This window comes from Somniosus microcephalus, chromosome 12 (genome assembly GCF_052327205.1).
Source record: "Somniosus microcephalus isolate GS21.2 chromosome 12, FLI_Smic_1.0, whole genome shotgun sequence".
Lineage (NCBI taxonomy): Eukaryota > Metazoa > Chordata > Chondrichthyes > Squaliformes > Somniosidae > Somniosus > Somniosus microcephalus.
Genome location: NC_140998.1, coordinates 22329882 through 22346869, shown reverse-complemented (window position 1 = coordinate 22346869; position 16988 = coordinate 22329882). Strand labels below are relative to the sequence as shown.

At 46.5% G+C, this 16988-nt stretch overlaps 1 protein-coding gene across 1 annotated transcript in view; it reads left to right on the top strand.

The window, feature by feature from the left end:
* Positions 1-16988, top strand: part of nrxn3a (neurexin 3a) — a 2455668-nt gene that overhangs the window by 935696 nt on the left and 1502984 nt on the right. Inside the window, exons 9-10 of the mRNA XM_086002654.1 lie at positions 389-592; positions 6445-6471. Coding sequence (XP_085858780.1) covers positions 389-592; positions 6445-6471 — 231 coding nt within the window. The remainder of the gene's footprint in view (positions 1-388; positions 593-6444; positions 6472-16988) is intronic.

Below are 16988 nucleotides of genomic sequence, written 5' to 3'. Positions count from 1 at the left end.
CTGGAAGGGGGCACGATTGGCGATCCCCAGCACCCCCCGGTCAGGTCCCGATAATGCAAGAGGACCAGTTCCGCGCGGTCATCTCGCTCATCGGTCTCCGTACGACGGTCATGGTGCAGAATTCGGGCCCCGAGCCGATTTCAAATCCAAGATGCACAACACTCAATTGTCACGTGGAAGGCGAGAAGGAAAGTAATAAAGCAAGGATCAAAAAAAGCCTCGGTTGGATGTTGAAAACTTCTCGTCAGAAAATGGAGTCAGCGTGGCGTCCATTAAAAAAAAAATCCAAATTCCTTCAACATCCAGATACAAAAAAGCCAGTCAAAGATCGACACCTCCCCAACTGCATTGCCATAACCTAACACCGCTTTTATTTCTCTCCCGACAGAGGCATCCATCCTCAGCTACGACGGCAGCATGTACCTGAAGATCGTCATGCCCTGGGTAATGCACACGGAAGCTGAAGATGTCTCTCTCCGCTTCATGTCTCAGCGAGCCTACGGCTTGCTCATGGCTACCACCTCGCGGGACTCGGCCGACACGCTTCGCCTGGAGCTCGACGGAGGCCGCGTGAAACTGACAGTCAACTTAGGTATTGTATGACGCCAGATGGCAGGGCTGACGCAGTTCCCGCCTAGAATTTAAAAAAATTCTATCATATCGTAAAACTATTATTTCAATACTTGACCTTTAAATTTAACCTGAACCTAGTTTCTTAAAACGGTAATGCTAATTAGTAACACTGTGAATGTTGGTATAAAATGTGCATGAAATTATTCTCTTAACGTGAGATGACAATGTAATTTCGGACTTGTTGGATTTGATATGTTTATATGGACCATCTTTTGAGCAATTATTCATGTTTTTTGCAACCATACCTGTCGGCCCTGCCAAATAAGTCACAGCAACTGTTTAGTAAAATAAGTCACCTACAGGCAGATGCCTGCTAGTTTAAATCGTTCAAAAGTAGTTGCTTTCCCTTAATCATGGCTTCTTATAAAACAAAACGTGCTGTGACCTACTTAGGTGGGGTTTTTATATATATAAAAAAAATGTTTTGAAGAATATTTTGTAGATTTTTTTGTGTGTTTTTTTCGTAGTCGTTTTTCGTTCTTCATTTGAGTCAAATTTTGTGGGTTTTAATATTTTTTTTGATAGATTTTTTTTTAAATTAAAATTGTCGCTTAATTTTTTTTCAAAATGCTTCATAAGTCATCAGTCAAAAGATGGCTATCAACCCTTCAAAGGCCTGAAGCCTGCGGCCCGCTTGGCAAACAGCCCTGAGAACAGAGTGCACAACCTGACCTGCAGCTGGCTCGCATTACCTCGCAGACACCCAAATTCATAGCCCGCCCGCCAACCCCCTCTCCCCACTAAATTGGGAACCACAATATCTGCTACCCGAATCGCAACCATTCAGCAAGATCAACCATCGAACAGTATTCAATCGTGCATTTGTTTAAAAAAAATTGTATTGCCAGAGGTGTTTCAGAAACCTCTCCAAATCTTCACTCGCAACCTTTAAATTCCTGTGCCATTAATGAGCCAGAAAGCTCCCATTAGAGATGCAAAAAATCTTGTAATCAGTGCACTGATTGCCATTTATTTAATGCGGCAAAGCAAAATAAAAAAATAGCACAGTCGGAATTTTAAAATGTTTAGCTGTGAACTTTGATGGGGACTGAAACCATGTTCCCCTTTAAGAACATTGGTCGATTATTGGATCAGGCTGAACTGATAGCGAGGGGAAACAAATGGACGGACGCATCATTCTTTAAAATACAGTTTCACAATTCGTCCTCCTCTCCCCCCCCCCCCCCCCCTGCCACCAACCCCCATTTCAAGAAAAGACTTAAAAGTAAATACATTTTGTCACTTTGGGAAATACATTTAATTGTTTTGGAAATTGTACAAAAAAAGGGGTGGATTTTTTTTTGCACAACAAAAAAATAATAATTTTCTAACTGAGGTGGGGTAGGTGGGGTGGGGGGAGCGGGTGGGAAGAGAAAATTTATACGGATGCTGAAGCAGTTGCTATTCCGATCCATCCTAACAGAAATCTTACTGAGCCGACTCTTGCAGAAAATGCGAGAACATTTTCAGTGAACCGTGGTGCCGTCACTGTCTTTATATTTGGCCCTCTTGAAGCTTTCCTTCATCATTGTACATACACATTTTTTTTAGTGGCTATGCCCTCTAGTGGTCACTGTGTAACTTAAACTGACTGCTTTCTGATGATGTCCAGGGTAAGTTGGACATAGTTTCGATGGTTGGGCTTTGCGTTTCTCTCCCTTTTCAAACTAAAAAAAAAATTAAAATAATCGGTCTTTATCTGCTGCTTTGCAAATAAAGCCACGTCGACTTTGAAGCCAAAGAGCGTTCAGTTCTCAGCTTGCGATGCAGCTGGGTTCAAATAACCAGTCACTCAATAAAGACATTTAACACATTGAGAAATCGTTCTAGCTCTCAGTGGCAGTTGAGTCTTTGCGGTGATCTCCACATTTTCCCCACGTTTGTAGCTCTCGTGAGGAAATCGCCACCTAAACAGCGATTTATAAAAATCCATTGACAAAGGGAAAGTGGTACATGACACTCAGAATCCATTGACAAAGATTTCAACTTTTAAATTATTTTTTTCCCCTCACATTTATGAAGTTTGTTGTTCTGATTCAATGCACAATCTGCCTCACAGCCCCAGATAACACAGATTAAATGCTATTATTGCTGTTTACAAAGGAAATGTCTTTTAATCCTAATTGAGGTACAACCTACTCTTAATTCAAAATTACTTAATTCAAATCAGTAGATAATTGAAGTTCTTTTAGTGAAAAAATATTGACGTCTAAATGTGAGGAGCAGATTTTCCGTTGCAGTCTCGCCCCTGCACCCCCCCCACCCCCCAAACTCTGGCAGGATAGCGGCAGAAAACATGGCCAAATTTAGGCAACTGAAGCCTGCCCCCAAACTTAACTTCCATTCCAGTCCCCCCCACTGTCGCTGTGCGCCCCTTTCCCTGCCTGCTGGTGGGGGGCGACCTGGGATCACTGCCCATTTCCCTCCCGTCCGTCCCCGTTACCGTCTCTTCCCAGGGCCGCCCGGAGAAGTTCGCTGGTGGTTCTGGCAAGGGCCTGACGGTTGCTCCAAAAAAAAAGGCCCTCCAAACACCTGCCTTTTTAGGCCTTGGGCTCGGCTGAGGCCTGCGGACGCGTCACCTGAATTTTTCTTTCCGGGGCCTCTTTAAGTGGCCTCTCTGCCTCTCCTGGTACAGCAGTGGCAGTTCCTTTGGACCATCACCAGGCCATTTTTTTCACACTTGCATTAGCAAGCCCGCTGGGAAGCCCGCCCTGCGTGACCGCACCCCCCCCCCCCTCCTCCCCCGACCCTGGAAAATGTGTCAGGGTCACGGGAGGGTCAGGAGTCCATTCCCACCCTTGCCTTGCTTGAAAGAGGAAAATCCAGTCCTATACCTCCTGGTCCTATGCTGGCAGTGGATGGCTTCCTCTTCGGGAGGCAATTCGTCAAGATTAATATCATGCCATCAGTTCCTACTAGTGCATGCAGTAGCCCAGAAGAATATTAACTTACTCTTTAAGTATGATTTAGAGAGTTGGAGCTTTAAGGAGTATAGCTGCAATGCACGCTACTGGAAAACTGCATCAATATTCCCATCACCTACACCATGGATCAGTGCACACACTGAAGCTGTTAAGGGCACATTGAGATAGATAATGATAATTGCTTAGCTTATATAATGAAAACAGGGGGGGGAAATCTGTATCATTGATTTTAACTACATTTGCTCATAGCGAGACCGAACAGCCGAACGTTAGGTCATCAATGGCCACATCCCTCACCATAAAATCTCTTTCAGCCACCTATAATAAATAGTTCTTTTCAAAAACGATTAATCTCTTTTTCCACACTTCAAAACAAATCCTTTCATACAGCATTACCGCCACCATTGATTCTGAAACGATTTTAAACTTTTTTTTTTCCCCCCTCTCGTTCAATATCGCCTTTTTTGGGTGTTTTTTCTTTTTCTGTTTGCAAAGACGGCTGGTGTGCAGCCAGCAGTCCCTGAGCCTTACTGTCCGGCCGGGAATTGAATTTCCCTGGAGGGGGCCCAGGACGGAGCTCAAACTCCCGATGGCAACCTGTGAAATATTTGGAGAGCGCAGGCGGGAATGCCCGCATTCAAGAGAAGAAGCAACCTCTGCTTGAGTTTATGAAGTCCGAGGGACCCTCTGAGTACCCTCCAAGCCAAAAGAGTTTCAGACGACCTGCCCAGAAGGTCTCCCACCATTGCACTGCAAAGTGCTTTGCGGGAAGTACATTATATTCCTTTCGTTACATCAATAAGGTTCCACGCATTTAGAATCCTTCAGATCTGATAGTTCAGGTCCTGTCTGGTATTTACAAGAATTTGGCAGACAAAATAACAAATGAATGTTTTTTTTAACACCTCCGCCTCTCAGGTCGTTAACCCCATACTAGGACTGGCCCCCTTTCCGGTCCTTCCCCGTCTGGTCATTCCCCCTGGACAAGCCGCTCCCATCTTCGTCCAATATCCAATGTTCTTTAGTAACAATCGCTGGACAGTGATCGGGAGCAGGTACCCTGAAAAATGTTCCCCCGCCCCCTCCCCACCGTTACCCCCACCTGAGGACATTGAGATCAACGATGGCATCCCCCGCTATTGGCACCCAGTCTGAGACCAGTGAACTGAGCACAGAATGGGGATCAGACCTTGGGGCCTGCGTAGATCAGTATCACATTTAGTCATATCCACACACCAACTGCGTCATTGGGGAACTCGGGCAAACCCGTAGTTAATTGCTAACAGGAAAAAAAAAAACACCTTTCCTTTAAAACCCTACATGAAGTAGGAATTAAAGCATAGACTCCCAATATCACGTTCTCTAGATTGAAGTTGCTAATAGCTTAAAATGTGTTTTATTCCCCGAGTTTGCGTAATCCTAACCCTACTAATTCGTGTCGGTTGGCAGAGTGGTTGCTTTAAAGGCAGGAAAAATCGAATGGAGTTCTGTAGATTCCAAAGGCATTCGGTTCTTGCCCAGAGGCCCACACCCCTACAGCACCTGGGAATCAGCCACACATCCAAACAAACACATTTGTTCCTTTTTTTAAAAAAAAACACTAACTGAGCACCTTTAGTTGAGAATTAGGTCATCGTGGTTGGCCAATCGGGTGTTTCAGGGTAGGGACGACACGATGATGAAGGAAAGCCGTGTAGCCCCCACCCCCCCGAAAGGTATCGCGGCCTCTGTATGGTGACTGTGCCGAATGGTCCGCGGCTGTTTGCACCCACTTTTCTGTTGCGGTTGACGACACATGACAAGCCTGGCCACGTGAAACTGAACCCAGATTGTTGATGTAGTTTTTACTCCTCGTCGTTTCTCAAGAATTTCTCCGCGCGCGCCTTGACTCTCTGGAGCCTGAAGCGTCTCCTTTTACTCTATTTAATTTTGCTAAAAGAGAAAAATAAAGACTTGTCAATCGATAACAACTAAAGTGGGGGAAGTATTGCTCCCACGGTTTTAATTGGATTAGGAAGTGCATCAAATTCAACATATGCATTGAAGAAGATATTATTCTGGCAATGTTAAAAAATCAAAAATTTGGTAAGCCATTGGATAAATGGGGATGGCGATTTATAACCTGTATAAATATTTCTGGGACTATGTAAAAAAAAAAAATTTTTTAATCCTTTGCTCATAGCTTTTGATTTCAGTATACAATTAATATTTTAAATAATTGGTGTTATCCTCAACAATTTCACAGATTTTCTTTTTTTGATCCTGTACTCAATACATTAATGAAGTCCTTGAGAAACTCGCTAGGCCTTTCAAAGATCACTGGCCCTGCCAAATGCACTGCTCACCCATCTTCTTGCTAAATGCTATCTTCCAACAGTTTCCTCAGTAGTATTTGGTAGACTAGATGGTCATGAGCTTGTGGAATGGTTGGGCCAGTCATCTTTGAGACGTACAATTGAAACAATCGCTGCTAAAATCTTGGTTGAGTTTTCATATGGTTAGTTGTTTGCAAGTGGCCATTTTATAATAAGAGGTTGGGAGTGGGTTGGGGGGGTGGGGGTTGGGGGGGGGGGGGGAAAGGAAGAAGAGTGAGAAAAAAGTTGTTAACTTATCCTAAAGAAAAATAAGGCTTCTGCTACTGCAATGGGACGAGAAAACGAGTATACAGTAATTTCTGTGAGACTTTTGTTGTATGGAGGTCACCAATCCATGTTTGGGTCTCATTTTGTAAAGATCTTTGATGCATATGTGAAATGAAGAGTAAAGTAAAATGGCCACCTTCTTACGTGTGTCTGTCCCCGGAAGGGTGGACTTATTGTTATTGGATGTCTGCAGCTGTTACCTTGAAGGATGCGATTTCATCTTTCATTTATTCTTCCCCGTCTAGACTGTATCAGGATTAACTGTAACTCCAGTAAGTTACTGTTCAAGTTTCATTTTGTTCTTGATGCTTTTATCGTGTTTAAAAAGAACTGCTTAATATGTATGTCGTTATGTCTTTAGATACACTGGGGAAAAGACTGCAGAGGTTGACTTGCTGAATATGCATAAAGATCAATGAGTTAAATTAACCTACAGTCAAATCTCATTAACAAATACCAATTATGTGTAAAAAGTTCTAATTTTCGATGTTTATTCAGCTCCTTCATAGAGAACAGTTCTTGGATCTCAAGCATTCTTCGTGAATGTAGAAATTATTGAGGTCCGTTACGTGGTGCTAATCACACCACTTGTAATCCTAGCATTGTGGAAACCCCACTGTTTTATTCGGCAGGGTACAGTTTAATGGCATTTGACTGTGTTCTAGTAATAACCTGCATGTCTTGAATGATCAGGGAAACAAAGTGATAAAAGTTTCTACAGTCACAAAAGAGTAAATAAAATTGTGTAATCCTTTAACAAGCAACACAAGAGCAGTAAGTCAAGGCACTGGAGATGGTTTTACCGTAGGACCAAAGAGTTTGAAGTGTGGTCTTATCCATGTCTGGGTCAATTGAGGACAACCAAGTGCTCATCGCAGGCACAAGTTCTGCATGGTTTTTCCATTGCTACTAGGGTCACCTTCTCTACGACTTTGAGATCGATGCAAATGAGAGAGGCAGGAGATTCCTGACCAGAAATGAACAGTAACCCAGATTCTGTGTATCTTCAAGGTGTTAGGCCCTTTCCTTGACCAGGCATTTTATTTCACCTTAAATGACATAAGAACATAAGAAATAGGAGCAGGAGTAGGTAATTTGGCCCCTCGAGCCTGCTCCACCATTCAATACGATCATGGCTGATCTGATCTTGGCCTCAACTCTACTTCCCTGCCCGCTCCCCATAACCCTTGACCCCCTTACCTTTCAAAAATCTGTCTATCTCCACCTTAAATATATTCAATGACCCAGCCTCCACAGCTCTCTGGGGAAGAGAATTCCAAAGATTCACGACCCTCTGAGAGAAGAAATTCCTCCTCATCTCAGTTTTAAATGGGTGACCCCTTATCCTGAAATGACGCCCCCTAGTTCTAGATTCCCCCACTAGGGGAAACATCCTCTCTGCATCTACCCTGTCAAGCCCCTTCAGAATCTTATACATTTCAATAAGATCACCTCTCATTCTTCTGAACTCCAATGAGTATAGGCCCAACCTGCTCAACCTTTCTTCATAAGACAACCCCCTCATCTCCGGAATCAACCTAGTGAACCTTCTCTGAACTGTCTCCAATGCAAGTATATCTCTCCTTAAATAAAGAGACCAAAACTGTACGCAGTACTCTAGGTGTGGTCTCACCAACACCCTGTACAGTTGTAGCAAGACTTCCCTACTTTTATACTCCATCCCCCTTGCAATAAAGGCCAACATTCCATTTGCCTTCCTAATTACTTGCTGTACCTGCATGTTAACTTTTTGTGTTTCATGTGCAAGGACCCCCAGATCCCTCTGTACCGCAGCATTTTGTAGTCTAATTTCATTTTTAAAATAATTTGCTTTTTTATTTTTCCTACCAAAGTGGATAACCTCACATTTTCCCACTTTATACTCCATCTGCCAAATTTTTGCCCACTCACTTAACCTGTCTATATCCCTTTGCAGATTCTTTGAGTCCTCTTCACAACTTGCTTTCCCACCCATCTTTGTATCATCAGCAAATTTGGCTACATTACACTCAGTCCCTTCATCCAAGTCCTTTATCTAGATTGTAAACAGCTGAGGCCGGGCATTAAAATAATTATATTGCAAATCAGTCATTTTCCAACAGAGAGGCTTTGCATAGATCTGAAGGCCCACTATGGCTATATCCAGATGCTCTGCTCATAACAAATTAGGATGTAAGGTCAGTATTCTGCCACAGCAGCAATGAGAAATCTAACATGTGAGAAAACGCTATCATTGTTGTCCTTAAGCTGCTGTGCTACTCATTAGCTTTCACATAAGGCATGTGCTACTCAACAGGCCTGAGACGTGGTTTTAGTTAGCACTTGTCTACATATACCTCATTATATCACAAATGTTCCATTCCTCAACAATGTTCCTTCCCTACAATCCAAGGATAGAAGGAACTATTAATTATTCTTTCATAATGGACCACCATTACTGAAATCCTTGTAACAATAATAATAATAATCAACTTTATTGTCATTGTTAGTGCACAAGTGCAGTACAACGAAATGTAGGCTTGCGGCTCCCGAGAGTGTACATTTAGATTAAGACATTTAAACATTCAACATTCATTTGGCTTGTAATACATTAACATAAACATAATAAAGTGCATTGGCAGATGTGCAGGCTTTAGAGTTTATTTGTGGAGTTCAGTAGGATGACAGCCCTGGGAAAGAAGCTGTTCCTAAATCTGGTCGTACGGGTGCGAATGCATCTGTAGCGTCTCCCAGATGGCAGGAGGGCGAACAGACTGTGGCTGGGGTGGGTAGGGTCTTTGATGGTGGTCCGTGACCTCCGTAAACAGCGTTTCTGGTAGATGTTCTCTATGGTCAGTAGCCGGGTGCCGGTAATGCGTTGGGCAGTTTTGACTACCCGCTGCAGGGCTTTCCGGTCATAGTAGCTACAGCTGCCATACCATACTGTGATACAGTTCGTCAGGATGCTCTCTATTGTGCAGCGGTAAAAGTTAGAGAGGATCAGGGGTGACAGGTTACATCCCTTCAGCCTCCTTAGGAAATATAGGCGCTGCTGGGCCTTCTTCACCAGAGAGAAGGTATTGAGGGACCAGGAGAGGTCTTCCGTGATGTGGACTCCGAGGTACTTAAAGCTGTCCACCCTTTCCACCACAGCCCCATGGATGTGGATGGGGGTGTGACTTCCGCCTTTAGACTTCCTGAAGTCCACAATGATTTCTTTGGTTTTCTTGATGTTGAGGGCTAGGTTTTATCGGCGCACCACTTCACGAGATGCTGGACCTCCTCCCTGTTGGCTGACTCATCATTGTTGGTGATCTGGCCTACCACCGTGGTATCATCCGCAAACTTGATGATGGTGTTGGAACCATGAACAGCCACACAGTCGTGGGTGAAGAGGGAGTAGAGGAGGGGGCTCAGCACACATCCTTGTGGGGCCCCCTTGTTCAGGGTCAGTGGGGGGGGAGGTGTGGTTACTTAATTTGACAGACTGGGGTCTGTTTGTTAGGAAGTCCAGGGTCCAGTTGCAGAGGGAAGTGTTCAGGCCAAGAGTGTGGAGTTTGGTGGCCAGATGTTGGGGACGATAGTGTTGAATGCTGAGCTGTAGTCTATGAACAGCATTCTGATGTATGTCTCTTTACCGTCTAAGTGATTCAGTGCAGAGTGTAGAGCAGTTGTGATTGCATCCTCCGTTGATCTGTTTGCACGATAGGCAAACTGGTGTTGGTCAAGAGAGGCGGGAACACTGGCTTTGATGTGAGCCAGGACCAGTCTCTCAACACTTCATTATGATGGGTGTGAGTGCGACAGGTCGATAGTCGTTCAGACACGTCACAGCCGTTTGCTTTGGCACAGGAATAATGGTAGCGGTCTTGAAGCATGTAGCGACTGAGTGTTGAGTGTTGAGCAATGAGTGTTAGATCATTTTCTTGTTTTACGTAGGATCAAGGCAGGGATAGAGAACATAACTCCAAGACATAATACCATGCCTTTTTATACAGTATAAATGCCTGGATCTCCTGGGCAGCACCGCCCTAATCAAATTGGACTCTTGATATCTCAAGAGGATAAGAACATAGGTATTAGGAGCAGGAGTAGGCAACATTCCTCCCCCCGCACCCCGAGCCTGTTCCGCTACCCAGTAAGACCATGGCCGATCCTCGACCTCAACTCCACTTTCCTGCACGATCCCCGATCTCCATATCCCTTGATTCCCCTAGAGTCCAAAAATCTATCTTAGCTCAGCCTTGAATATACTCAACGACTCAGCATCCACAGCCCTCTGGGGCAGAGAATGCCAAAGATTCTCAACCCTCTGAATGAAGAAATTCCTCCTCATCTCAGTCTTAAATGGCCGACCCCTTATCCTGTGACTATTCTCCCTCGGGATTCCCACTCAGCCTTGACACCCATGTTTTGTGGCTGTTGCTTTGCCGTCTATTGATGTGTAACCATCAGCTTGCTCAAGACCCTGTGATCCACTCCACCTTGGCACCTTGGAGCAAATTGTCAGTATTGTCGCCTCTGGCCCATGTCAAATATTTTTTTGACGTGTTCCACCCACCATCCTTTATCCTGAAAAGACTTAGCAATATAGAAGCCAAATGCACTTGAACCACATGAACTTCAAACCTTAGCCTCTTGGGCCTGTTGGCTGGTTCCCTGTCTAACATATATAAAAAAAGAGGGGGATTAAAGTAACCACCCGAGGCAAAGTCATTCTGTGTACCACTGCAGTCAGTGAGGGTTGGACATAGCAAAACGTCTGCTTTGGCCATTTTTGTTTCATTGCGATGAAGGTTTTTTTTTTAATGAGAAGCAATTGTAAACCGACAGCAGATCGCTCCCCCTAGGCACCGCAGCTATTCGGAGGCTGCAGTGCTTCGCACCAAGAGAAATGAAAAGAAGGCGCCTGTTTTTTACGACTGCTGAAATATTCGACAGCCAAACTAAAAAAAAACCCTGCTGTTTATGAACCAATTTAATTCTCCTGGCATCTATTGCAACATCGCCCTTTTCAAAGAAGCTTCACAAAGTGGCTACATCACAATCCTTCATTTTAATTTTGGAAAAATTCCATTTATCAGCAAATCCTCAGACTTCAGGCTGACTGGAATTTCAGAGCTATTTGATTCTTTTATGAAGCTTTCTTTATGTAGAGATTGTAATGGCAGCAGTACAAGAGTGCATCACCAACAAAATAGAACCCATAAATGTGTTGCTAACAATAAGGGTTATTGATTTGAGTGGGTGCCAAACAGAGCAAGGAATCTTCCGAGTCGCTGGATTTGAGTAAAAGTTAGAAAAAGTCATTGGATAAAGATAAGACCAGCGAATGTAGGAACACATGGAATACTTTCCCTCTCTCCACTCCCATGCAGCTATTAGCATGCCTGATTCTGTGTGTGAAGTGTATTTCTCGCTCTTCCCCCCCTTTCATCTGCTTTGCTTTTTCTCTCGTGTTCTCACAAGCTGTTTCACCTAATTGCAATTCTTCACTGTAATTTGAATTATAGAATCATAAAATAGGACAGCACAGAAGGAGGCTGATGTAAGAAAACTACTAGGCACTTGGTCTGAGTATTAAACAAGGCTTTAATCAACTGTTTTTCAACATGGAGATCTAGTTGTGTCCTTCACTAGTTCCTGTTAAAGAATGTCCTGAGCAAGCTGGGCCCATGCCCGAGTATTTATACTCTCCCTGGACAGCGCCACCAGCAGGCCGCCCAGTATTACTTCATAAGTCATTTCCACATGAATGACAAGATTCATGTCAGAGGCTATTCGGCCCATCGAGTCTGCGCCGGCTCTTTCGAAGAGCAATCCAGTTAGTCCCACTCCCCCGCTCTTTCCCCATATCCCTGCAATGTTTTCTCCTTCAAGTATTTATCCAATTCCCTTTTGAAGGCCACTATTGAATCTGTATCCACCACCCTATCAGGCAGTGCATTCCAGATCCTAACCACTCGTGTAAAAAAGTTTCTCCTCATGTCGCCTCTGGTTCTTTTTGCCAATCACCTTAAATCTGTGCCCTCTGGTTATCGACCCTTCAGCCCTTTGAAACAGTTTCTCTTTCTATCATCCACTTTCTTTTATCCACTTTTATTATCCCTCCTTGTGCCAAAGGTCAACCACCTCTTTTGCACAGTCACAAACCAAATATGAACCGTGTATTTTAGGTAAAGAGTCACACCTACCTCAACTTAATCACTGGTGCTGTCCTCGACTGCGAGGGTTGTGTTGTACGTATAATTGAAACTTTGAGGGAATAATGGGTCGCACACTGTCCCTTTTACCGCTTCTCAAAGTAAACTGACGTCCAAGGAGACATCTTTCCTACAGGTTGTGATTTTTGGGCACAAATAATTTGGAACTGACTGGCAGTAGCTTGGTACTGTTTTCAGGGACTTCATAGGATGGCTGTGTTGGAAATTCCAAAACTGAGTGATTGAGAAGAGCACTTAAGTGGTGCTCCACTGAGGTTTGGTTGTGGCAAATTCCTGGGACCCAGGAGAGGGAGCTTTAGCCTGATTCCCAGCGCATTATCTGTTGTCACCTGCAAGGAGCAATAATGGAAACATGTGCCATTCTCTCACCAAGCCCCCGCTAAGAGGGTCATTCAGCCAATCCAACTTATTCCATCAACCAAATCCTTTCAGATCTCCATTAAACCATATTTTTTTGCCGCCTCAAATCTATATTGAGTAGATTGGGCCTGTACTCTCTGGGGTTTAGAAGAAGGAGAGGTGATCTCATTGAAACATACAAGATTCTGAAGGGGATTGACAGGGTAGATGCTGAGAGGTTGTTTCCCCCTGGCTGGAGTGTCTAGAACTAGGGGGCACAGTCTCAGGATAAGGGGTCGGCCATTTAAGACTGAGATGAGGAGGAATTTCTTCACTCAGAGGGTTGTGAATCTTTGGAATTCTCTACCCCAGAGGGCTGTGAATGCTGAATCGTTGAGTGTATTCAAGGCTGAGAGAGATAGATTTTTGGACTGTAGGGGAATCATAGAGTCATAGATTCATAACGGCACAGAAGGAGGCCATTTGGCCCATCGAGTCCATGCCGGCTCTCTGTAGAGCAATCCAGTCAGTCCCATTCCCCGCTCTATCCCCGTAGCCCTACAAGTTATCAAGGGATATGGGGATCGGGCGGGAAAATGGAGTTGAGGCCGAGAATAGGCCATGATCTTACTGAATGGCTCGAGGGACCGTGTGGCCTACTCCTGCTCCTAATTCTTATGTTCTATATCCTCCTATTCTCTCTCTCTCTCTCCACTTCAAAGTTTCAGAAGTATTAAAGAGATAAAGAACCATTTACGCTGTTTCTTTTTACCAAAAAATGTACAAGCACCTTCCAAACCCATGCTCTTTCCACTCCAAACAGTAACTAAACTGTGACTGACCTACAGGAACAGGCCACCTTAAAACACTACAGCAGACCTGAGCAGCAGACATGCTTTGTGCATCATATGAATGAAAGCCCATCATAAAATAGTGTGGCGTCCGATTTAGCCGGAATAACGCCCTTAATCTTCAAGCATATATAAAACTTTCAAGAAGCGAAACTTTCAATTTATATATTTGCCTTGTTGGAGAGATCTGAGGTTCACCGAAATAAGTACCGAGCTTCAATTTGCGTCGAGGCAACTTCTCAAGTTGGTTCTTTCAGTGGACGAGGGGGTGGGAGGGGAGGGGGGCCAATTTTTAACCCTACTCCCCTGGCGCAAAACGGGCAAGTGGGCAGGTAAAATCAGGCGGGTCACATAACCGCTTCGGACTTCAAGCCATTCCCGCTGTCTCCGAGATGAAGCGGATGCCAATTTGGACTGTTTCCTACATTATATCAGCCTTCCCTCCTGCGAGGGAACACCCCCCCCACCCCCATTACCCCCTCCTTGTCACTTCTCTGGAAGGCCGGCAGTTAGCCAAGGGCTGCCCGATTGTCATCTATCAGCAGCCGCTGCACGCCTTCCTCCTGGATGGACCGACAGCATTTCAACGAGACCCCCCTCTCCCGCCCCCCCGGGAGTTAAAATACCCCCGGCCTAAAACAGAATGCCTTTTTTTTTTTGCTCTCCCACCTGCCCGAAACCAGTTGAAATCGAGCCCCAAGGTGTTTGGGACTATTACACACAGAGCGCTACACAGACAGAGACACCCATGGACGGGGACTGCTAAGTCCTGTCGGACCACATACGATGTGTTATAGTTGTCTGTCCCTTTCTGCTTCTCTCTCCCTGTAGCCCCACCAGAACCAGCTGCATTTGTGGCACTCCACCCAAGTGACCATTCTTCATCGGTGAATCCTGGAAAAGGAGTGCCGGCAGGCTGCAGCTTAAACAAATGTAATTTCAGGGTGCTTATTAGTTTAAGCATTCATGAACATGACTCCCAATCAAACACTTACAATTATAGGTCCCCAGACTGTGCTGGTCAGCCAACACTTGTTACATAAGAACATAAGAAATAGGAGCAGGAGTAGGCCAATCGGCCCCTCGAGCCTGCTCCGCCATTCAATAAGATCATGGCTGATCTGATCCTAACCGCCAATCTACTATCACTGAACCATCTCCTGAATCTAACAGAATTAGACACACGAAATAGGAGCAGGATCAGGCTACACGGCCCCTGGGCCCGCTCCGCTACCCACAGGGCCATGACCGATCCGAACCTAGACTCATGTCCAAATTCCTGCCCGCTCCCCGTAACCCTTAATTCCCTTTACTTCTAGGAAACTGTCTATTTCTGTTTTAAATTTATGTAATGATGTAGCTTCGACAGCTTTTTGGGGCAGCATATTCCATGGACCTACCACCCTCTGAGTGAAGTAGTTCCTCCTCATCTCAGTTTTGAAAGAGCAGCCCCTTATTCTAAGACTATGCCCCCTAGTTCTAGTTTCACCCATCATCGGGAACATCCTCCCGCATCCACCCGATCCAACCCCTTCACAATCTTATATGTTTCAATAAGATCGCCTCTCATTCTTCTGAACTCCAATGAGTAGAGTCCCAATCTACTCAACCTCTCCTCATATGTCCATCCCCTCATCCCCGGGATTGTGAACTTGCCATTGCGTGTGTTTGACTAGTTCTCAGTGCAGTTGTTGCATGAAGTCGTACATGGAACGGGATAGTTTCTCTTAGGGCTACAGCGATAGAGTCAGTTCCCATAATTTAAATAGACATGTTTCAATTAATATTTTTACTGGCCCTGTGAGGATACATTTCATGTTCAGCACACACTGAATGAAATTCCCCGTGCAGTATGAATTAAATAAATGCCAATATGGATTGTTTTCGATGTTACACCTGCATCTCATCTGCAACAGCGTTTGAGGAATGCAAGAACTGATGTGTCGGCCTAGATATTTGTACAGGCCGTCGCGGACTTGGTGCAGGGAGCGAGCCCCGCGCTGGAATGGGTAGGCCCGAGTGAGCGGGGCTGGGGCGGGGGGGAGAGCAGGAAAAGGGAGGGGTACTGAGGGGGGTGGTGGGGAGCAACGGGAGAGGAGGGAGGTCACTGGGAGGGAGAGGGGGGAGGAGACCGGGAGAGAGGGGAGGGGACCGTGAGAGAGGGGGGCAATGGGAGAGGGAGGGCAATGGGAGAGATGGGGGGCAATGGGAGAGAAGAGGGGGGTACCGTGAGAGAGGGGGGGGACCGTGAGAGAGGGGTGCAATGGGAGAGAGGGGGGGCAATGGGAGAGAGGGGGGCAATGGGAGAGAGGGGGGGCAATGGGAGAGGGGGGGCAATGGAGAGGGGGGTGCAATGGAGAGAGGGGGGCAATGGGAGGGGGGGTGCAATGGGAGAGAGGGGGCAATGGGAGCGAGGGGGGCAATGGGAGAGATGGGGGGCAATGGGAGAGAGGGGGGACCGTGTGAGAGAGGGGGGGACCGTGAGCGAGGGGTGCAATGGGAGAGAGGGGGGGGCAATGGGAGAGAGGGGGGCAATGGGAGAGAAGGGGGGCAATGGAGGAGGGTGCAATGGGAGAGAGGGGTGCAATGGGAGAGAGGGTGCAATGGAGAGAGGGGGCAATGGAGAGAGGGGGGCAATGGGAGAGAGGGGGCAATGGAGAGAGGGGGGCAATGGGAGAGAGGGGGGCAATGGGAGAGAGGGGGGCCAATGGAGAGAGGGGGGCCAATGGAGAGAGGGGGGCCAATGGGAGAGAGGGGGCCATGGGAGAGAGGGGGGCAATGGGAGAGAGGGGGGCAATGGAGAGAGGGGGGACCATGAGAGAGGGGGCAATGGGAGAGAGGGGGGCAATGGGATGAGAGGGGGGCAATGGGAGGGGGGGCAGTGAGAGAGGGGGGGCAATGGGAGAGAGGGGGGACCGTGAGAGAGGGGGGCAATGGGAGAGAGGGGGCAATGAGTGAGAGGGGGTGCAATGGGAGAGAGGGGGCGCAATGGGAGCGAGGTGGGCAATGGAGAGAGGGGGGACCGTGAGAGAGGGGGGGCAATGGGAGAGAGTGGGGACAATGGGAGAGAGGGGGCAATGGGAGAGAGGGGGGCAATGGGAGAGAGGGGGCAATGGGAGAGAGGGAGGCAATGGGAGAGAGGGGGGCAATGGGAGAGAGGGGAGGCAATGGGAGAGAGGGGGGGACCAGTGAGAGAGGGGGGGCAATGGGAGAGAGGGGGGGCAATGGGAGAGAGGGGAGCAAATGGGAGAGAGGGGGGGGCAATGGGAGAGAGGGGGGCAATGGGAGAGAGGTTTGGCAAATGGGAGAGAGGGGGGCCAGTGGGAGAGAGGGGGGGGCAAATGGGAGAGGGGGGGGCAATGGGAGAGAGGGGGGCAATGGGAGAGAGGGGGGCAA